This window comes from Excalfactoria chinensis, chromosome 6 (assembly GCF_039878825.1).
Source record: "Excalfactoria chinensis isolate bCotChi1 chromosome 6, bCotChi1.hap2, whole genome shotgun sequence".
Lineage (NCBI taxonomy): Eukaryota > Metazoa > Chordata > Aves > Galliformes > Phasianidae > Excalfactoria > Excalfactoria chinensis.
The window spans coordinates 14,520,174-14,542,968 of record NC_092830.1 but is presented as its reverse complement, the minus strand read 5'-3'; the positions used below and the strand labels follow the sequence as shown (position 1 = coordinate 14,542,968).

General features: G+C 52.7%; 2 protein-coding genes across 2 annotated transcripts; both read right to left on the bottom strand.

Annotated features, from left to right (window-relative positions):
- Positions 1-3,227: 3,227 nt before the first annotated feature.
- Positions 3,228-3,788, bottom strand: NEUROG3 (neurogenin 3). The gene has a single exon (XM_072340958.1). The coding sequence runs from the start codon at positions 3,786-3,788 to the stop codon at positions 3,228-3,230; it is 561 nt and encodes a 186-aa protein (XP_072197059.1).
- A 6,514-nt stretch (positions 3,789-10,302) lies between these two features.
- On the bottom strand, positions 10,303-22,058 carry TSPAN15 (tetraspanin 15). The gene is made up of 8 exons (XM_072340227.1): positions 21,878-22,058; positions 20,634-20,819; positions 18,766-18,840; positions 17,219-17,314; positions 15,614-15,730; positions 12,561-12,608; positions 11,831-11,947; positions 10,303-11,421 (listed from the first exon to the last, which is right to left on the bottom strand). Exons 1-8 carry the CDS (start codon positions 21,971-21,973, stop codon positions 11,269-11,271), a joined length of 888 nt encoding a protein of 295 aa, XP_072196328.1. The 5' UTR covers positions 21,974-22,058; the 3' UTR covers positions 10,303-11,268.
- Positions 22,059-22,795: the final 737 nt, after the last annotated feature.

Sequence of the window (22,795 nt, the reverse complement as noted above, 5' to 3'; positions counted from 1 at the left end):
TCCCCATCGAGTTCGGCCCTGGCCCAGACAGGCGGCGTTCCCGCTCGCACCGCTCGGGATCCCCTTTCAGCTACCGCTTTTTGTATTGATTTTAAAAGGGGGCACTGCGGCTTTAAAGAGATTCCCAGACTTGCCTTTGTGACCGGAGGAGAGGGTGGAGTGGTGGCGGAGGTGGGGACCCAGAAGAATGAAATAAAGAGGAGTCCAACAAAAAGAAGTTAAAAGTGTGAGTGACAAGTTTGCGGCAACAGGCTCCAGCCCCTGTGGGGTCGTTTGCACGAAGAATGGAAACAAACGAACAAATGAGCTGGATTTTCATGCTTGGTGGACGGTGAATGAATAAGCATCTTTTAAAACCCTATCAGGAACTCTTTGGATTGTCATTATAGCTGTGGGGGGAGCGGGGGGTAAGGAAAACTTTTGAGCGCTGGCCATGTGAAAGAATCCCAATTCTTCGCCTTTTCTTTGCCGGCGAGCGTGGCTCCGCCGCAGTGTGCAGCAGTGCAGGAGCTCTGGGTCAGCACGTGGGAGCATCCCATGCCCATGGAGCATCCCATGCCCACGGGTGTATCTTGTGCTTACAGCTGCTGAGAGGCTATGGGGTTGGGGAGTGCCCCAGACCATCAGTATCCCCTGCACTTGGTCGCTTTTTGGAGACAAGGGAATAAGGAGGAGTGGTGACATGTCTGTTGCCCTGAGGAAGGGACACACAGCTTCCCCTTGGCCATCCCTGGCCATGAGCCTGACCTTTCCAAGCCATGCACATCATGTACTGATGGACAGGTGCTGGTCTCAGCTACTCACTGTCCAAAATCTGGTTTAACCTCCAGCAAAATTCTGCACAGGTGTGGCAGTAGTAAGCATAATATTACATATTCCAAATTTCCTATCTAAATCCAAATGTTGTAGTGATGTGGTCCCCCCCTCTGTCTGCAAAACTAAAAGGGTGAGTGCTCTGCACAGTATTTCCATGTGCAGACCTGGCACAACCCTGCACCCTGGGCTGGTGTGGGTCCCCACGGCCACCTGTCCCTTCCCACCACAAAGTGTGGTAGCATAAAGGCAGGCGCTGGCGCTGGGACAGCCCCGTGGGGAGAAATGAGACCATCATGCACTGAACATAGAAAAAAGATAAATGGAAAAGGAGTCTTTCATTCTTCATTATCAAGTTTCCATGGGTTTGCCAAAACCATAGCAACCAGTTCAAGCAATGATTAACTTAATAATGTGGAGGCAAAGGGGGGGAAAAAAGCATTCAAGCCCCTAAAGAAGTCACTAGTTCTCCTGAGGTAGTAAATCCGACCCCCCCCTCCAACACAAAGCCCCACAGAGGACCAACGGCATCCCAAACTCCCAGAAAAAAAGAATCTACAATGCCACAAAGTCCACTGCAGCAGTCACATTCTGGAAATCCAGCTGTGCCATCCCCTTTCGAGACTTCCTGTAACACCTGCTGCCCACCAGCCTTCGTTTCCTTGCCCCTTCTCCTGCCCATACGTACCCTGAGTTACTTTCGCCTGCTTTGCCAAATGGCTGCTTTTGCAGCACCCGTCCAGTTATCCTCCCCGTCCCGTGGAACATGCAGACACAGTAGAGTGATGTTCTCCAACACACAGAAGAGCTGGGAAAGCATTAAATGATTTTATCACCCAAATAACCACGGGTTCTTGCCTGTGGCCACACACAGAGGCCTTGGAGCACTTTGCAGACTGTTAGGGTATGAAAACAAAAAGCAATTCAAGCAGCAAGGGGGGAAGGGGAGGAATACTGTTAGGTCTTTCATTCTGCCTGTCTGACCTGCGGTGCAGATAGATCACGTTCGGGAGCAGCGCACACAGATGGGCGCACGCTGCCCGCTCCCGGCCTTAACTTCTCCCACCGCCTGCGTTCCCCGAGGGGCAGGAATAGCCGATCCCTTTAAAAAAACACATACACATCCCAAAATAACGCGGCAGGAGTTTCCGAGAGCATCAGCTCCTCGCGGTCCTCTCCCCACTCAGCGGGCCGGGGACGGAGCGCACGGAGGCGCCTTCAGCACCATGGCCAGGGCCCGGTGCGCCGCCGCGGGACGGCAGCGGGGCCGTTCGCGCAGATTCCGCGCAGACCCCGCACAGCGCAGCCGGAGCCGGGACGAGGCGCCGGGAATCCCGCACCCTCGCTCGAGCCTCTTTTACTTTTTTTTTCCTCTCGTTGCGGGGCCGGGGGGCTGTTTGTGCGCGCGCCTTTGTTTCCAGTAACCAAATTTCTTTTGTTCTACAAATTGCCTCAAAAGCGACTCTTTGCTGCCGGCAAATGGGCTCAGCTGAGAACAATTAGCATCACAATGGGCTTTCGGCCTCGCAGGGCGCTTTGTCTAGCGACGACCATTCCGCTGGGGAGCACCGAGCGGGGAGGGCGGCCGGCCATAAATCTCCAGCTACAAATTGAGTCGCGGAAGGAGAGGGCCAGGGAGGACTCGCGGGATCCCCTCCTCCCGGGGCCGCTGAGTGGGCGCTGTTCCTTTTCCCACCGGCTCTGCGGAGGTGCCCCGAGCCCGGCGCCCTGAGTGAGGCTGAGCCCTCCTGGGGAGGCCGGGGTCGCGCCGAGGCCACTCAGCTGCGGGCACTCGGTTCCAGGAGCGCTGTGTCCTGAGGACGTCCCAAAAATGCTTTGGGGCATGAACCCGGTTCTGAAAATCGGGGGACGCACGGTGCGAAATGCGCGCAGGGTGGTGGAGGGCGCACGGAGGGTTGGCTAAGAGCGCAGGACCCCGCTGAGCTGCCCTGAGCACACACAGCGCGCAGGCCTCCTCGCGGCCGGCGCTGTCTTCCCAGGCGCGTACTGCGCGCGATTTTGAAAGATCTTGTTGGAAAGGAAAGCAGCGGGTTGAACAGGTCTGACCGCGACACACTTTATTCTCCTCTTCTTCCAACAGTAACTAAAAAATAAGAAAAAGAATACATCCGCGGCCCCTTCAGCAAACATACGGACCACCGCTACCAAAAATACTCTTATATACAAAATATATATTTGTTACGAAATATAATCAATAAATACAGATAGCGACAAATTAATATAATTTACCGTTTCTGAGTACAAAACCGTGATTTGTGCCTGCCCGCCCGACCCAGGTCCTTCTTCGCCAGGCGGGACGGGGATGGACGGGGAGCCCAGCCGTCGCCCCCGGCGCAAGGTGCGCGAAGAGACCCTCGGGCGCTGTTCAGCGCCGGAGCGCGACCCGGCGGGGCTCAGAGAAAGGCGGGGAAGGCGGCGGGGCAGCGGCGCGGGGCGGCGGGCGGTGGGGCGGCGGGGCAGGGCGAGCCCCAGGGCCCGGGGGAGGTGGCGGCGGCGACGGTGGCAGGGGGCGGCGGCGGGGAAGGTTCGGGTAAACCCTGCTCGGCCAACAGTAGGCTCTGCGTGAGCGCCCAGATGTAGTTGTGCGCGAAGCGGAGCGTCTCGATCTTGGTGAGCTTGGCGTCGTCGGGGAAGGTGGGCAGGACGCTGCGGAGCGCGTCCAGGGCGGAGTTGAGGTGGTGCATGCGGTTCCTCTCCCGGTCGTTGGCTTTCATGCGCCGGCTTCGCTTTTGCTTGCTGAGCGGCCCCTCGCCGCGCGCCTTCCCGCGGCCGCGCCGCGCCTTCCCCAACCCCTTCCTGCGGGCTACCTCCCGCGGGGGCAGCGCGCTGCGGGCGGGTGACGCGCCCCGGCTGCCCGCGCCCGCGGAGCCGCCCGCGGCCGGGGATGTGGAGGCGTCGGGGCCGCCGAAGTAGGGTTGGCCGGCGCCAGGCGTGCGGTCGCTCTGAGGGGCCATCGTGCGAAGCCGAGCGGCGTCGGCCCCCGGGGAGCCGGCCCCGAGGCCTCGCTGCGCCCCGCCGCCGCCGACTGCACCTGCACTCCCTCGGGGAAAGCTCCGTGACCGCCCCGCGCAGTCCCTTGAGCGCGGGCAGCACGGGTTGCGCGGCCGGCACACGACTGCCGTTAAGCCCCTATATATAAGGCTGGCAGACAATGGGGATTTCCCGGTCGGGCGGCGTGCGCGCCCCCCCGCCCGCACCCACCCCTTGGCACGCTTTTATCTTATCAGCCCGCCGGGAGCGTGCCGGCCCGGCACCGCCCGCAGCCCCGACCCGGCCGAGCGAGAGCCCCCGCAGCCCCTCCCGCCCCGCGCCCCCCAGGCTCCGATCGCCAGCATCAGGCCGAGGGAGGGGGAGCCCTCTCTGCTGCCCGCTCCCGCCGCCCTTCCGCCGCACCCCGGGAAACAAGGCATGCCTCCCGCCGGGAAAGGGTCCCCCCGAAGTGTCCCCGGCCCCCCGCGTCCCGCCGGCCCCGCACTTGGCCCGGGGAGGGCAGCCCCACCGCCGGGGCTCGGTGCGCAAAATGCTTCCGGAGCTTTGCGCACGGACGACGGCGAGCGGCGGGGAGCTGTTCCCTCCCTGCCCTCGTTCGCCCGGCGCGGAGCGGGGGACCACGGACGGCGGGACCGGAGCCCCCCTCGCAGCACGGGGCCCTCGGGTGTGGCGGGCGGGTCGGGCCTCGGGGCGCAGTCCGGGTGGGGCGGGAGCCCCCCGCTCCATCACCAAAACGGCGCGGCGCCGCCCGCACGGGGACGACGGCTCCGCCAGCGGTCGTGCCGGACGGCGGCGGGGCGGGGGGCGCTGCCCAGGGCCGGGCCCCGCCTTCTTCTCCCCTCCGCCCGCCCGCAGTCCCCGGCCGCGGTTCGTGCCCGCGGGGGATGCGGCGCGGGGCGCTGGGGCTCTCCAGGGGCGCGTGGCGGCGGCGCTCCCCCGCGGGCGGCGGTCGGGGAGCGGCGGAGCGGGGCCGAGAGGTGGGGGGTGCGGCCCCGGGCGGCCCTCGCGTAGGGGCTGAGGAGAGGGCGGCAAGGGATGAATAGGGAGGGCCCGGAGGGGCCTTTTTTTTTTCTTTTTTCTTTTTTTTTTTTGTGCCTGTGCAATTGGATGACAAAAAAATCTGGCGAGCGAGTTTGCAAGGCTCAGACTGCCCACTTCAAACGTCCTTCAAACAAAAGCTGGAGAGGGAAAGAAAGCCCCACCTGGTACCGCTGTTTGCTAAAATAATAATAAATAGATTTCGTTTAATAAATAATTACAAGAGATTGTAAAGTGGAGTGCTTTGGGAAGCATTAATCACGGGGCCGGGGGCAGACATCACCTGCTGGCGGACGGGACAGCGGCATTGTGACATCACCTTCCCCCGCCGCCTCCCGATAACTGCCCCGCGCCGCACAAAGCCGCCCGGTGTGTTTACCCACGGGGGCAGAACCGGCACAATATCGCCGCGGACGTGATAAAAACCCGCGGGGGCTCCGCGTCGCGCTGCCGCTCGCACCTGGCCGGGTCCAGCGACGCGGGGTGGCACCGAGCGGCTCTCGGCCGCGTTTACATTGCCCCATTTTATGCTCCTTTACAACAGGTTTACTGCAAGCCCTATCTCCCAGCCCTATTTGTCTTATTTTATTGAAAACATATGGTAACCAGCGCGGCCCCCGCCTGCCAGGCGCTGGAGACGTTTCGCAAGCCGCGGTCTCCCGGTCGCTGTTTGAGCACCGGACGGGGGGGGGTGGACAAGATGCTCTCCTCCCCCCGAGCCTCTCGGGGTCCTCAGCCGCCCCCACCCCGCACAGCGCGGCTCCGCGCCCCCGCCCGGGCTCCCTCCAATCCTCTCGTCCCCTCGGAGCCCCGCGCTGCGCTTTGTCACTCTGCGGAGGCGCCCGACAGATGCGCGCTGCCCCGGCCCGGTGCGGGCGCACGGAGCGCAGATGCCAGGCGCGGGGTGCGCAGATGCCGCTTTGTGAACGACCGCTGAGAACAAAATTTCTCCTTTCCTCCCCCCACGGCGGGGAGAGGGGAAGGGACGAGGGAGGAAATAAAGAATTAAAGAGAGAAAATAGGAGAAAGAGAAAAGCGGCCGTGGGAGCGCGTCCTGCCCCGCCGGGCGCACGGGGACTGCCGCGCAGCGCTCGGGACTTGAGGGGAGAAGGCGAGCCGCCCCCACGGGAGGGTCCCCGGGACGTCCTCCGGCCCCATTCGCCACCCGGGTCCCGCGGGGCACAGCCAGCAGCTGTGCTGTGGCTGTGTCCAAGGAGAAGGTCTGAAGGGAGTGGGGGAACCAAATGGCCCGGTGGGGAAACCAAATGGCCCGGGGGGGAAAGAGAAGCGGCAGGTGCCGAGCACAGATTGCTCAGCGTTAGGCGGGGTATGTGGTGCACACAGGTGGGTGCTGTGAAACTGTTCTGCTGAGGCATTCCACAGCGATGCGGGGCATGCATGATGTGGAATTGCAGGGTCCTCTGTCACCACCTCCCACCTGACCCAGACCCTCAAGGTTTGCTCCCTTCGTGGAGAGCACTTTGGCCCCACACTGATTTACCATCACCAGGAGAGCTGCTCTCCTTAGGGCTCTCTGGCTGCGCCTGAGCTCCACAAGCTCCTGGAAAGGTCTCACAGGCACCCCCGAGGCTTAACCCCACGCCCCATGACAGCTCCATGGGGTGCACAGATCTCTGCCACCAGTGAAGCGGTCTCAGGCTGCCATCTCTGAGCACTCCCAGCTGTCGGACAAAGCCCAGCTCCTGCCTTGCAGGTGCACAGTGGATTTATGACTGCTGCAACCCAGGATGCTCTCAGCAGCTGCCCATCAAGCACCAAAGAATTGAGCTGTACTTGGTCCTGATTTGGAGCCTCCCCTGGTCACACTTTAGGATGCCAGGAAGGTAACAAAGAGATGCCAAGAACCAGCCCTGATCCTCCCCATCTCCTTCCAGTCCTTCCCATCCTACTGCCCAGGCCAGGCCAGGCCAAGGCTATTCCCAGAGAAAAGGAAATGTGTTCTGCTATGGGACAAAGTGTCCAATGGATGAAGTGAGCCCAGGAGTCTCTTGTGTAGGAGGTGCCCATCCCCAGTCTGGCTGTGCTGAGTCAATGGGGTGTGCAGGGATGGGAGGCATCAAGGGGAATGGGCAGCTCTGGAGAGAAGATGTATTTTCAATATAAAGGAATCTAGGTATTTTCAGCCAAAGCACTTTGCAGTCCATAGCATGTAACTCTACCACCACCCAGCCCTGAAAGAGGAGCTGCACCAAGCCCAAAGCAGCCCCGAGCACTGCAGTTGCAATGAGTCATGCTCCAACCTTGTACCAAAAGTCTGTGAAAGTTGGTGATTTCAGCATGAAACCTCACAGATAACCACCTCCCCAGGCCTGCATTATCTAGGGGGCTGGGTGACCCCCAACTGTAGGGGGGGACTGATGGTTCCCTGCTGGCCATGCCTGGACTGGAGGATGCAGAGACCGAGGACGGGGTCCTGCAAACCTATCCAGGATGGAGGCTGCCACCAGCAGCCCCATGGCACCATCTGTTGAGCCCATGCCATAGCTGAGCTTGGCCATCATCAGGAAACATTGGAGGGAGTGTGGGTTCATCCACACTGGCTGGAGTTGCTGCCGTGCCTCACATTGGGTTCTAGTGCTCCCCAGCTCACTGCCGGTCCCCATCCCTGATAGAGACCAGGGGGCTTGAGGCTGCCTTCCTCCTAATACCCACACTCAGGGGTCCCATCACCCAACACCTGCTTCCAGGTGTTACAGACGTGCAGGGCAGCATTGCCTGGACTTGCGGAGCAGCAGGAGCAGCGTGACCCCATCACACCCTACAGAATGCTCCCAGCCATCTCCAGCTTTGGGGTCCCCATCCCAACACAACCCCAATACCCCATGCAGGGATGCCTCTCCCTTCCACAGTTCTCACAGAGATCCCCACCATTTTTCCAACATCATTTCACTTTCTGGAGCATCTTTTTTTTTTTTCTTTTTTTGTCCCTTTTTTTCTTTTTCTCTCTCTCTCTCTTTTTTTTTTTTTTTTTTTAAAGCAAACCATCTACCATATGTTCTCCCCTGAAAGGGGTAATTGTTAACAGATCATTAAAACACCGTGGCGAGTGCTCTGAGATTCCTTCCCTTGGTCTTACGCATTATCCCGTCTCTGTCACCCTTTCAATGCGGCTTTGAGGGCTCTGCTTTTCTAACTTCCTTCTCGGGGGAGAAAAAAAAAAATAAATGAAAGAGCCACTAAAGTGACCCTCTTCACAGCTCTCCTCCTTTCTTTTCAATGTCTTTTTCGACACCCAACAATAATTCGGGGCCGGCGTGCTGCGGGCTGGGGACCGAGGGCCGCATCCTGCCCTGCTTGTGGGCACAGGGGTTCAGGGGCAGCACATGGTGTGACATCAACCTTGCCCTTCCCTTCTGCAAAAGGGGTCTGCGCATCCCCAGCCCTTCATCCCCTTGGCTGTGGAGAGCGTGGGCACAGACAGTGAGGTTTGGTTCCACATTCCCTGCTCAGTGCATTTCCCCCCCACATCCATTCGCCGCTCTCCCCAAGCAGTGATGTGTTTGCATAGCTCAGCACAGCCTTGCACTGCTCCTCCGTGGTTCTGAGCAGCAGCATGAAGCCCTGGAACCTGCTCCTACCAAACTCCAGCACAAGAGCCTGGCACAGGCTGAAGAGCACTGACACCTGTGGTGGGACAGATGGGAAGAAAAAAACAAAAAAAAAAACAAAAAACACAACAACACCACTTGAATTCATTTTGTTTTCTGTTTTGGGGTGTTTTTGTTTTGTTTGTTTGTTTTTCAATAAAAGCTCCCAAGCCTGGCACAGATTCTCCAATGTCCTCCAGTAGCTCCGTGCCTGCTTGTAACCCTGCCGTCCAGCAGCAGGACGCAGCGATGCCGCCAGCAGCGATGAGCCATGAAAACATCGGCTCGACGCATCTGCAGACGGCAGCAAATCTCTCTCTGCTCTCAGTTTCCTCAATTCTGCCGTGACGCACAAAGCGTGCGGCTGCCTCCTGCTGCCGGACGTGGGCACAGAGCCCCATTGACAGCCCCACTGAGCCCTTGTATTCTGAGCAGCGATGCTCAACCACCCGCGGGCTGCAGACGGTTTCGGGTCGCACAGCACCCATCCCACGAAGCCCATCTCTACTTCAACCCGCTCCCATCTCGCTGCAGAGCCACGCACACCCCTCCTCCCCACCCGTGGCTGAGAGCTGCTCGTGGAAGGGCACGAACAAAGCAGACACCAACTCTCAGAGCACCAAAGGATGCTCAGCAGACAGATCTTGGGCAGCTGAGATAAAATTGAAAAAATAAAGAAAAAATAAAATGAAAAAATAAAGAAAAAATAATAAAGAAAAAATAATAAAGAAAAAATAATAAAGAAAAAATAATAAAGAAAAAATAATAAAGAAAAAATAATAAAGAAAAAATAATAAAGAAAAAATAATAAAGAAAAAATAATAAAGAAAAAATAATAAAGAAAAAATAAAGAAAAAATAAAGAAAAAATAAAGAAAAAATAAAGAAAAAATAAAGAAAAAATAAAGAAAAAATAAAGAAAAAATAAAGAAAGGGGTTTTTTTGTGCCCTGTCAAACCCACACCGCTAGAGGGGGGCTGTTTGTCACGGTCCCGCAGGTTTCCATCGCGCAGCAGCACAGAAGCAGCAGCTCCACAGAGCGCTTGGGGTGGTGGGGTGGTGGGAACGCAGCTCGGGGGTAAGCAATATTCTGCACTATTTAGCAACCTCAGAAGGAAGGAAGTGCTGCTGAATCCGACCCACCTGAACCAGAGAATCATTCCATGCCGATATCCATCCCATCAGAAGGGCAGGAGCTCTCTGGGAAGGGCCCACCCATGCACCATGAGCAGGGTTGCAGTTGTTTCTCATAGAGGTGACCACTGCTGGGACAAGCACAGCCATGGGCGCACTGAATGAGGTGCTGGAAATGGGTCCCCAGTTCCTGCTGAGCAACAGCAGGAAGGAATCAGTAAGCCCCACTCCCAAACACCCTGCCAAGAATTGCAGGTGCCCCCAAACCCTTTGTGCCCCACCACCTGCTGTGCTCCCCAGCAGCCCCAAAGATTCTCCCATGATTTTATAACCACCCAAAATCTAGCCTTACTTTTTTTGCCCCCTGCTTACCCAAATTCCCAGAGCAAACACCAAAGTGTGCCGTAGAGGAGACAACCAGACACTGCTGATGGTATAAGAGATGTTTGACCTCTTTCTAACCATCAGCCATGCTGTCAACAGTGAAGGATTGAGCCAAGTCTTTCCAAGAGATATGGCACTGAGGGACATGGCTCAGTGTGCAGGTGGGGGCAGGCTGGGTGACCCAAGAGGGCTTTTCCAACCTGAATACTTCTCTGATTCTTTTCTAGTAGCTGGAAAAGCACTGAACTTCCTTAGAAATCCTTGGTATGGGAAGCAGCTCCTGCTTTCTCAGCATTGAGGGTCCAAATGGTTTTGAAAAAAAAATATATATATATATTTATTTTGACAAGAATCAAATTCAGAAACATTTCAACATAGATAATTCCCCCCAAATCCCTCTAACATTTAATTTACTAATGAGGAAAAATACAGTACGTACAAGGCTCAAACATCTCATAAACTGATACAAAAGCCAGACAGTAACAAATCGCATTAAAAGTCTATCAAGCATTACCTGATTAATCCAACATTGGCATTTGCCCCATCATTAAAAGGCACAAAGGACCGAGCAATGAAGTGTTCAGTGCCACATCCATTACTGTCAGTAAATCCATCGAGATTAGCACAAAAAAGTCATTAAACACTTGTTTAATATTCACCCTTTAGGTCAGCAAGAAATCTCTCTTCTGATTTGCAACCAGTAAGGAAATGAAATTGGGAAAGGCACAGAGAGGCTGCCCAGGACACAGAGCCCCAGCCTCACCTTCCAGCATACAGCCAACAGTTTTATTTGATGGCAAGGCTGTCCTGCTTGCAGTCAGGCCCCAAGGGTGCACAGGGACTTAGAAGTTCCCTTCCAACCCAAGCCATGCTGTGATTCCATGACACCAGCAGCACCCCACTTTGGGGTCAGCGGACAGCCCCCAGCATTCTGCTTGGTTTTAGCCCCTCCAGAGGGAGGAGGGCGACATGGAATGGGGCACACATGGTGATTCCACAGCTGTGTAGACACGGTGGTTACCTGGTCTGCTTCCCAAAGTGCTAGGAGCAACCTGAACACGGTGCCCAGGGGTCTCACACCAGCTCAACACGCACTCAGAGGCAGCGGAAATGTTAGAAATACTAAGACCACGGGGTAAAGAAGAGACTCTGCTTTTGGTATTCTGCTTCAAAATAAACACCAAAGAAGAGTTAGAGTTGATCAGTCACACCCAATGTCCGTAATGGCCACAGAAGCACAAACCAGCACGCAGGCTGACGGGCTCTGGAGGTTCCTGCTCTCAGCCTGGGTAGCACATGCAGCAGCCTCCATTGGAATGCTCAGGATCAGGGCGCTGCCGCATCTCCCCAAACAGGCTCTCACCGAGCTTGTGCTCAGCTATGATGTCTTCCACCCGTGTGATGTACAGCAAGGACAGCAGCACCCCCAGGAACTGCAAAACAAGGGCATTGCCTGCTGCTCATTGTGCCTCACTGCACTGCTTGCACAAAGCAGGTACACAGCGCAGGCAGAGGGGCACAACGTAGCATTCATACTGACAGCATAGAATCGTACAGTATCCCAAATTGGAAAGGACCCATAAGGGTCACGGAGAGCAAGCCCAAACAGCTCCCATCCCAGCTGACCACAGCAAGAAGTGGGATATCTCATACTGAAATTTATGATGGGGATTTTGCATAGAAGGGAAAATACAAGATACTGAGGGCTTGACATCCCTTCTTGACATCCCTTCCAAGCCAACCCATTCTATAAGAAACGAGTAGTGCTTGTGAACAGCTGATATGACAAAAGATTTCCCACAGCACAAAGAAGCACTCCCTGTGGAGCCATGGCCCTTTTACCTGGGGGAGCAGGATGCCCAGCAGAACACCAGCCATGATGCTGTAGTTGTCCAGAAACCAAATGAGCACTGCATTGGTGCACCCACGGACATAGATGACGTCTTGGATACTCAAGCGCTGCAAAGCAACAGAGCAGACATCATTAAAAAACTAAAAGCCACCTTCTTCTAAGCCACCTCCCCCAAAGAAGTGCATCTCATTCTAATTGTAGACCACACAGGAAGGACAGAAGAGTCTCAGCCGCTTTTATCAGCACTTCCAAGTTTAAAGTGCAGCAGTGGAAAAGCATTAATTGCTGACAAAATGCTTTGCGATAGCCTACAAAAAGGTGCCACCCCAAGAGGCGAGCACAGCACAGCCCAGCAGCCCTGCTCCTCTTCCAGGAAAGAGCTCTTTCCAAGTATTTCAGATCCCGGTGGTGGGTATTTCATTCTGATGTCCTAAACTGGCCATACAGAAACTGACTGTAGTCAAGCCACTACTCTGAATATTAACGTGTCCTTCTTTGCTGTGCAGTTACTGTAAGTGGGAGGTTATTTCTGGAAGGAAACGTTTCGCACATGTGTCAAACACGGAAAAACAGAAGATGCACAATCAACTACAATCAGTTTAATGGTTGCTTTAACTTTTCAGTAGATTTGAGCATGTAGAAGACCTTTTGTTACTGACAAGGATAAGCTCCCAGAGTCAGAACCTTTTACCATCACAAGGTGGGTGCTGACTACTTTACCTCTTTGTCAATGGTCTTGTATCCACACATGGTGTTGATAATGTCTGTCTAAAAAGAAAAAGAGAAATAAAATGTAGAGTCAAGCACAAACCAAGAGGTGCCACTACCCCGGGTCATGGGCCAGGGACAGCCACACCACACTGCTTCTCCCGGTCACTACACAGCCAGGAAGTAAGGAGGGACAGCCCACAGCAGTGATACCTGTGCCCAGCTCAGCCCCAGGGAAAGCAGAATGATGATTTCAGCAGGGAGAACCAAGAGCTTCTCCCAGGACCCCCACAGTCAGACCTCCACAAGGCAGCTGACCCCTATCCATCCAGCAAGGAGTGCGGTGCCACAAACCGAAGCTGGCCATGACAGTCCTCTAAGCTATGGCTGTTTCCATACAACAGCCAGTTCTAATTTTAAGGCTTTAATGGCTTAACTCATCACATTAAGAAAGCCAGGGATTATGGCCGTCGTTCCATCATGATGACAACTTTCAACTTGGAAATACCTGAAACCTAAATAATTTCCAATACTACAAACGCTTACATGAATACATTACAAGCCCAAAGCCTGAGTGTTTGCATTCACAGAGGATTACCAAAACACTTTCTGCAGCCATTTCATGCTTTGCTCAAGCTGTGAAGCTCAACTAGCCTGACAAGACTTATAGGAAAGTACTGCCCTCGACTTACAAAGCAAACATAAAGCACATTGGGATCAAAGTAATGCACAAAGCCGGTGACAGAGAAAAATGAGAAGAAGCAAAAGAGGAAAATAAAGCAAAGCAAACTCTACTCTGGCACAGAAAGACACAGAACTGAGATTTCTAAGTGCTGGTGGCCAGGAGCACATTTTTTAAGCACCCCAGAAGCTGGGCTCTCCCTTGACCATGTGACATACATAGACAAACCAGGTTTGGGGCAGTCCTTAGAAGCTCTCCCAGTCTGTGCTGAAGGCACAAGGGGAGGTCCCAGCTGCAGTACTGGGGCACAATTGCAAGGGGACCACCATTCTCACAGCACTTGAGCCTGATATAAACACAAGGCCACCAGCAAAATATTGGACACCAGGGAACTTCATGACATCACCGCTGAATTTTAAACACAACATTTGCTAACAAGACATCATGGCACAAGAAACTGTGCTCAATGGAGATAAATGCATTCAGAACCAAAGTTTGCATATTTCTGGGGATGGATTGTTATCTCTGTTACATTTGTGTAAGTCTTTAATAAAGACTTTGACCAGACAATAATTCCTTCAGATTGCCCCAACAGCAGCACAACCAGGGCCTGGCTCACCCTGCACAAGGCTTTCAAAACAGATCTGAAGCCGACCCTCCTACACGAACAGAAGTTTTCCATGACTACAGAGTCACTGAGTAATTGCAAACTGTATCTGTGGCTTTCCAGGACAGAAACCAGCCTGTATTTGGAAGCATTTGTCAGACAGCCAAGATTGATGCATCTTCCAGTGTTTTCCAAAGGCAGCGGGCTGTACAGACGCACTGCTAACACTGCCCTGCCCAATACACAGCTCTGCAACCACAGCACAGATACCAGCCCTTATGCTTTGCAGCATCTTGCTGAGCACTCCAGCCTTAAATAACAGGGTATCCATCATCTGGGGGTTTCTCCATACTTCTCAACTAACTACACTGAATTAACAAACCACGTGCTCAAACCATCTCCTCTGCAGGAAACCCTATCCCTCCTCCCCAGATGTCAGCAAAACCCAGGAATATGGAACTCCTTGCATTCCTCAGAGAATTCCTTGGTTTTAATACTTTCCTGACTTTGGGTTGCTCTTGAAATACACAGTCTATGTGATTACCTGTCCCATGGCATGTGGCATTATCTCATTTCCTCACAGAAACAGCCCATTTGTCACAGATGAATCCCAAACACTCGCTCAGTTACAAAATCCATCACTGCAAACTCTATGTAAAATAAGGAACACGCACCAAACACAGGACCTAATAATTCTAAAGGAAACGTCTGCATAGCACCAACAGCCACTGCTTGTTACAGCGTTTCCCCTCACAGTGCTGTTGCATTTCTACACACATGAACTAAGCTTTTAAAATAAGGCTCTGATTGAGTAGGGCGAGACTCAGAGAAACAAGCACTCCATTGAAACCACTCTGAGCAGCCAAACTGCTCTCTCTGAGCCACCTCTGCCTCCCTTCATCACCAGCTGAAGGCAGAAGCCCGGGCTCTTCTGCCAGCTCCACACAGTTGTGGATCAGCATACATCACTTTCAGATACACGACTTCTCAAACACCTCAGGCTTAAAACATAGCTGTTTAGCTTTGGTTTCTGAGAGTAAATCTCAGCTCTGCACAGATCTAAACACACTTCTGACACACAAGAATGTGTAAGTGTAAGCAGTAGGCACCTTTGTACTATACACACTTCTCAGCAATATCCAGCTGGATTACTGAGATTACTATTGCGTTTCTCTTCCCTTCATTAATCAAACACCCACGTCTGACAAGGAAAGGGCAGCGTCTTGCAGGCACCGGTGGGCTATCCATCACAGGTGTCTGTTGGAAGGGCTTCAGGAAAGAAGCCTCGAGGTGCTGACACAAGTGGCAGGGCTAGCACCAAGTGGGCATCATCGCCCACCACTGGCCCAAGGGATGTGAGCACAGCGAGGTGGTGGGTGCCGTGTTTCAGCAGTGGTGGCAGTGGCTCACCTCCACTGGCACAGAGATAGGATGAGAAGTGATGGCCTCAGGTTGTGCCAGGGGAGGTTCAGGCTGGGTATTATGACACATTTATCCTATGAAAGAGCAGTGATGCAGTGGCACAGGCTACCCAGGGAGGTGGGGAAGTCACCATCCCTGGAGGTGTGAAGATGTGGCACTGAGGGACATGGGCAGCAGGGGGTGGATATGAGAGGGCTTTTCCAATGTTCACGCTTCTATCTTTCTATGACTGAGTGGTGATAGGCTGATGGTTGGACTTGATGAACTTGGAGGCCTTTTCCAACCCTAATGATTCTAGGATTTCTCCATCTGTGAGGACAGAGGGTGGCTCAGCTAATGAGACAGCAGGCTCACCTTGTTCCGGACACAACACGTGTAAGGCACTCCGCAGGCCAGCGGTCCCGGAGCAGCACAGTCGTGGTACACATTCTTTGACCAATCTGTATAGTCTTCCCCACCACAACACTTAAACTGCAAACACAACACAGAAGGTAAAGGCAAATGGCAGATTGTTGCGAAAACTCTTCTAACAACTGGAGAGAAAAGTAGGAGTAAAGCAGTTTTAAGAGCACTGAGGGACTGGGCAGCTCCCCAGGAAGACAAATGTATTAGAGAAGTACAGTTATATACACAAGCAAAATACATTAAAAAGGGGAAAAAATTCTGGTTAGATGGAGCGACAAATATTTACACCTCCTGAATGCTTTCAGAATTAGCCAAGCTATGAAGATCAGTACAAAAATTGGGAAAAAAAAGACTCTCTGATTGCAAGTAGAAAAGTTGTTTAATAATATATCTTATATAAAGTCATATCCAACGTGTGAAGGATCAACAACGGAATGCTTTCATGCTCAGGACAAACAGAAAGTGCAGAAAGAGACCCAACTGGCATTTCAAATATTTGAGAGTGGCATAGCTAAGCCAGCATAGATCAGCAATGGGATATCAATTCAACTGACAGTATTTCTGACCACATCTAAAAGAAAACAGTGTTGATCTAAGGCAATAAAAAAAAATCCATCAAAATATTCCAGGTGTGATTGAGTTGGTAGAACTGAGATCTGGCAAAAATAAAATACTGTAAGGTTACGCTCACTTAATACAAATATTCCCTCTGTTTTATAGGAAGGGAGAAGCAGCAGTTTACTTCATCGCTACCATTTATCTTACTGCATATATACAAAATGTGGGGCAGTGCATGGAAACTTTAAAGCATTATGAAGTATTATGACAAAACTTCCTCAGGACAGTTTGGTTTTGACAGACTTTCCGTGCTGACTCTGTTTTTCAAAGCAGGCTGCCCTTACCATAGCAAGGTCATAAAACATCCATAGCATTTACTAAGCTAACTTTTTCAGTGTTTTTTATTTGGCACGGCCGCAGCCACCACGTGGGCTCTGCAAGCACATTTCTGAACGCTTTCTGCTTTTCCTGTCATCCCCGAAATGCATGGCAGTACTCATCCCCGAGCCAAGAAACATCTCAACACGGCAGTGTTAAAAAAAATATAGGGCTGTGAGTCAACTGCACGTGCTATTAAGTAATGCTCAGCTGTGCTCACCGCAATTTCTGAATTTTAATTGCAGGTATATACACCTCCACAGGGATTTCATTTGAATAACCACCCTATTAAAGGGTTTGCTACACGCCTTTGAATGTAAATGCAACCAGCCAGGTTCAAAAAGCCCCACTGCCACCCCTCTTCTTCACTTCCAGCACTTCTGATGGTTAACCATTGGTTTTGGATGTCTTGGACAAACCAATAGAAACAAAAAGAGGAACTTGGATGAAATTGAAGCTGAGTTTGTCCAAACCTGGCTGTGGGGCCCATAGAAAAATCAAACATTTGAGGGTCCATTGAGAATCTGATTACCACATCCCTAGATCACCAAGGACCCACTACATCTTAGCATTGCTTGGAACTGAACTAGTCTTCAGATAAGGAAATAATGAACTAACCCGCTTTTGAACAGAATCCATGATGTTCTTGAAGTCTAAATCATCATAGTAATTCTCAATTCCTCTTCTAATGTTATCATTCAGAAACTTGATCGTCTAGAAGGCAAAAGCAAAAAGACTCATCAGTTACAAAAGCTGAAAGTTAAAGGTCAAAGTTGTCAGGCTCTGAGCTGTAGGCATCCCTGTTCGTAGCAGGGGAGCTGGAACAAATGGCCTTCAAGGGTCTCCTCCAACACTAAGGATTCTGTGATTTGGTAAGTGCCAGCTGTGGGTGGTGAGCACAAAAGGACAGCCCATTTTATTATTTATTTTCTTAAAACAAGAACAGTTATCACATTCTTAGAAATTAGAATGTGGCAATTAAAATGCAATTAGAAATGCCACCTCCGTTTAAGATGCCCTGAGGCTCGATACTTGCCCTTGGGATGCTGGGACACGCTCTGTCTTTCAAGAGCACCAAACAGATATGAGCAATAAGGACAAGCAGGAGCCCATGACAACCAGTTGTCCTACAGCAGGGCAAACAGGCATGATGGACATGCGCTCACAGATACAGGCAATGCTCTCTTTGTAAGTACACACCACTGAAAGGTATTTCTTACAATAAGCGCAGCACGAAGAAAAGGAATAGAATGCTTCATATCTGAGAAGGGAACAGGGAAAGAAATGGAAGGGGAAAAAAAAAGCTCTGGGACATGTACAACAATCAGCATTTACACAGAGTCTCTTAGCCTGCGCTTCTATTAAATGCTTCCTTCTCCTCCCCATCCTCACCCCAACACATCCATTCATCTCACAGCACAAACACAAAGCCCTGGCCCAGGGCGCTGCCGCCAACGAACATGTAGGGAAACTGCTTAGTGCAAGCAAATCCAACAATGTGCTTTCTATGTACAAAACCCAATCACTACTGCTCCTCACCCTCTCAGCAAATACCATTCCGTGTTTACTTCACTTTCTGACCCACGGTGTCCCCTCCTACACTGAATGGGCTGCAGTGCTCCCACCATGGCTCATGAGAGCACCGTGCACAGGGTGCACGTTCTTACTATTAAACTCAAAGAAATAATCTATTGTTTTTCACCTGGAAGAATATATCTGAGGTTTTTGTTTTTGTTTTTTTTTAATGAAGGTGCAGTAAACTTGTAAATGTTGATGTCTGCTATAGAACTGAGCTCTTTTGCTTATGGATGTGGGCAGGGATGAGATGCCACTCAGGTCAAGCATGTTGGCCAGTAAACAATAACTTGGTCCCCAAATGCAAATCTGAACCAGCAACCTGAGAGACAGAAGGAAAATAAGAACATGCAATACATTAAGAGCTGAAAACCTGTTTTGCTGGTACCAAACCACAGACAGATATTCCCCAAATTCTCCATCCTGGAGTCCATTTCCAGAACTGATGACCAGTTCCACTCTTCCCTAACCCGAACAGCCTTGAGGAGCCTGTGCTCATCTTCAGGCTTCCTTCAGCTCCGCTGACAAACTGAACACCTTTCTTTGCTCAGCAGCACAGCCATAACTCCACACTCACAACCCCAGCTCACCTGGTTTCTGAAGATCAAGGCCACGACAGCACCGGCCAGCTCGATCATCAGGCACAGACCCAGAACGTACATGAACTGGAAAGAAACAACAAGTGAGACCTTACAACAAAACCAGAATTGCTCCTTCAATGACTGTGATCAAGTCTGTAACACTGCCAACATTCCGAATATGAGATATGTTCAAAGAAAAAATAGACTTTGTTTTGGTCTTGTAAAAATTGCTCATGCCACAGGCAAGATTTCTTCCCTCGCTTTGATATTTTTTCCCCCAGTCAGCAAATCTATAACCTTCTGCTTTGAATGGAAACAAAACTAAGAGGTGCATTTAACATGCTGAGATATTTTTACCTACAAGAGCATCCCACTTCATAGCGAAGCACATAAATACTCAGCTACATGCAGAACGTTACACTTTTATGTTCCAAAGACAGCAAAATACCTGTTAGCTTTCATTTCTTTGGTTAAGTGGTGCTTTAAGTTAACCCAAGCCGTTTTCTATCAGTTTGCCAGTGTTAAATCGGAGCCAAGCTCTGGCCTTGGTACATTTTAGCGTGTAGCTCTCAATCCATCTACTTGTGTATGTCTGGTTCCTTCATTACAACAAAATTCACCATGGAAGCTTCACAATCTCCAGCAGTCTCAGAACAAACCCAGGGCTGATTTCTGGAGGAGGCTTTTTCCAATCAGTGTAATTTGGACACAACCCGCTGGGTGACAAAACCCAGACTCTGAGTTCATCTGTTTTGGATGGATGGGGTACATGCAGCACCACCTCAGGTGTCCCTGCTCTTCCATCATTAATGAGTGCTTTAACCAAGGCAGATTTCTTCTGCATTCACCCTGGACTTCTCCCTTCAGCTCCTCCCATGCCGTGCTGCTTTCAACTCTGTGTCACCCACACCAATACCAGTGTTGCAAGTTGCTGGACAGACAGATGTCTTTGCTGCTACTAAATGGGGAATCAGTCCAAGAAATAGACTGAGGGACTTCCAGGCTCACCCCCACAGCATGAGCAGAAAGCATGCTCTGTGCCAGATAGGGAAGCACAACCACTGGATGGGTTCTCAGCCATTTGATGAGGAGAGCACACCACTTTTCAGTCAAGTTCCAGCAAATAGTTTCAAAGTTCACAATGACCTCTTGCTTTGGTCTATGTAAAATCCTCCCCTACCTCTTCCCCAAGCTGGGGGTAGCTGGGCCCCAGCCATCTCCACACAACATGATCAAGGCTGGTTCTTGCTCTCACAACTGCCTCTGGTTGAAACAAGAACTTGTTAGAGGAACCACCATGCCCAGAACTAACCCCTGTTCCTCAGTCCCTCAGCCAGCAGCCTGCAAGAACCCCCTGAGAAGCTGCAGCCATACTTCAGGGGCAGCACTCCAATCATTCATCTCCCTGAACATAACCACAGTACAGGGAAATGGGCACATGCCACAGTGCCAGGCCAACCCCTCAGGGTAGCAGGGAAGCAGCTGCCATCACCTGGAATCTACTCCTTCTGAATACATCAAGTTTTTAGGTCAATTTTCGCATTTTTGACAGCAGCTTTCCTAAAAAAAGCAGCCTGGCTCCCTCCATGCAAAACAGATGACCTCAGGATTTGGGTTTTACCACCCAACAGGACACACAGGAGATGTTTCCATAGCACAGCTGCTCCCCAGCTCTCTGGAGCACAGCCAGTTCCAGACTTCCATTTCTCATCAGCATCTCCATGCCCATGGTGCAGCAAGCCACCCGCCACAAAGTCACAGAGCACATGATATATATTTTTCAGTATAGACCTAGAAAGGGCTCCAGCTCTGAACGCATGCAATGCTACAAAGCAATAAGCTCTAACTATCGTGAAGAAGAAACAAACAGAACTTACTGCTTGAAGAAGGCGGAGGTTGTCCCTCAATGAAGCCAGCACGCCCATAAAAGACACAAAGAACATGATAATGCCCAGAAGGATTAAAATGATGGCTGGGGCTAGGAAGGCACTTTCCAGAGTCTTGTACTTCTGTCTTTCGACTTCTGCATAGATCCCGACAGCAAGAACAAGGCCCCCAATCACCTGGAACAAAAACAAAACGTGGAAATAATGCTTCTTTTCTACTCCCACTGTACCAGATCCACGGTCAGGTGGACCTGCGTCCTGCTGCCACCCGGATAAACCCACGTGAATTCTCTTCGTTTTAAAGCACAGCGCAGCCTTAGCAGTGTTCTGGGAAACGTGAGCGCCTCGAGGCTGCGGGACTGTATGCGCACCCCCAGGACAACCCGTACCACGCCGACGGCAGGGAGCAGTCGGCCCAGAGCATAACAGGTCGGCTCAGGGCGGAGGGGACCCTCGAGACCACCCAGTCCCCATTCTGTGCCGCGGGCAGCGCTGCCAACCTCGAGACCAGGCTGCAACCCGGGAGGGATAGGGGGAGACGCGCACCTTTCCTCCGCCCTTCTCCAAGCGCAACCAGCAGAATCCCAGCCGTCACCGCCCGCTGCGCTCCGGCTCTCTTACAGACCCTCCGCCCGTTCACCAGGCGGCAGCAGCTCGGCACCGCACACCGCTGTGAGGATGATCTCGTCCCTGCGAGCGGAGGGGAAACGCAGCCTTTCCGCAGGCACACGCCCGCTTACATCCCGCATCCCTCCGGCCCGCAGGGAAGCCAGCAGCCGGCCTCGGCTCGCTTCTCCTAGTAAACCCCGGAGGCTTCCTCTGGGGCTTTCCCACGGAGAAGAGGAGCGACTTTGCAGCACAACCCGCTCAGCCCCGCACGGGTAGCGCTTCTTAAAGCGCTCGCTCGCCGCAGCGCCTCCCGATCACAGCGCGGGGGTTCGGCTCCGTAGGGTTCCATAGGGCGACGGACACAGGCGGTGCCGCTCGCAGGAGGCGGCCCAGGCGCGGCTGCAGGTGCCCGGGTCCCGCAAGGAGCCCCGCCCCGGGCAGCACCGTGCGGCCGGAGGGACCCCGCGCCCCCGATGCCGCGATAAAGCGGGTCTCAGGAGCAACCTAGCGGCCAGTCCTCCTTTCCCAAACACCGCAGCTAGAAAAAGCAGGCGGGCTTCATCTCCGCAACCGCGCAGGGACAAAGCAGCCCCCGCCCCACCGCTGCCCCCGGCCGCTCAGCTCACCCAGAAGGCGGTGCAGTAGGTGATGAGGCTGAACTTAAGGCAGAGGTAGGAGAGCCGCGCGCAGTACCGCGCCTGCTCCGCGTCCCCCGTCGCCATCCCGCCGCCGCCTCCCGGTAGCACCTGCCGCTCCGCTCCGCTCCGCCGCTTCCGCCCGCGGAGGGCGAGGGCAGCGGGGACGCGTCCCCGGCGCTGAGCGCGTCCCCGAAGCCGAGCGCCGCGGCTGCGCGCTGCGGGGAAAGGGCTCGGCCGGGAGCGGCGACACCGTCACAGAGCCGCGGGGCGCTGCGGAAAGTGGCGGTGCGGTGCTGCTTGGTTTAGCGGTCAGCCCGGCTGCTGGGTGCAGGCAGCGGCGGAGCAGCCTGTGTAACACCAGTAAATACAGAGCAATCATTCCGAGAACTCCTTACCAAAGTTGTCGCCAATTTCGAATGCCTCTGACATCTAACACCTCGTCCCTTTGGTGTCACCCACAGGTGATGTCCCTGAGCATCACCCCTGGTTAACAACTTGTGGCTTCGGTTGTCCTTTCCCAACACATTCCCTTGTTTTCATGCTCCAATTTTAGCAAACATGACCTCAGAGCAGGACATGCTGGATGGGGACACTGCGTGATAGCATCATCCATTTGCCCACTGGCACTGCTCTGGGATTTCTATAAGGAAGCCATATGAAAATAGTTGAATAACCCTCTTTTGTCTAAATCCCAGGCTTTGACTCGATACCAAAACACCCTTCTGAACACAACTAATAGAGGACAGCAGTGAATGGCCTTCCGCTCAAAGCTGAGGCCAACATGCAATACGGTGAAAGCCTCCACTACCACTCTGTGCTATCACTCCAAATGACAGAATGTACCTTGTTCATGCTCCTCGACCTTCCAGCCCCACATCTTTTGTTTGCATCTCTCACCCTTTGCTC

Excerpts from the sequence above, each read along its gene's own strand:
- NEUROG3 (XM_072340958.1), bottom strand. The coding sequence starts at position 3,788 with ATGGCCCCTCAGAGCGACCGCACGCCTGGCGCCGGCCAACCCTACTTC.
- TSPAN15 (XM_072340227.1), bottom strand. The coding sequence starts at position 21,973 with ATGGCGACGGGGGACGCGGAGCAGGCGCGGTACTGCGCGCGGCTCTCC. Across the intron at positions 12,609-15,613 it reads CGTGTTGTGTCCGGAACAAG|ACAGACATTATCAACACCAT; the intron begins GTGAGCCTGCTG and ends TTTTCTTTTTAG. Across the intron at positions 11,948-12,560 it reads ACAAGACCATTGACAAAGAG|CGCTTGAGTATCCAAGACGT; the intron begins GTAAAGTAGTCA and ends GTTGCTTTGCAG.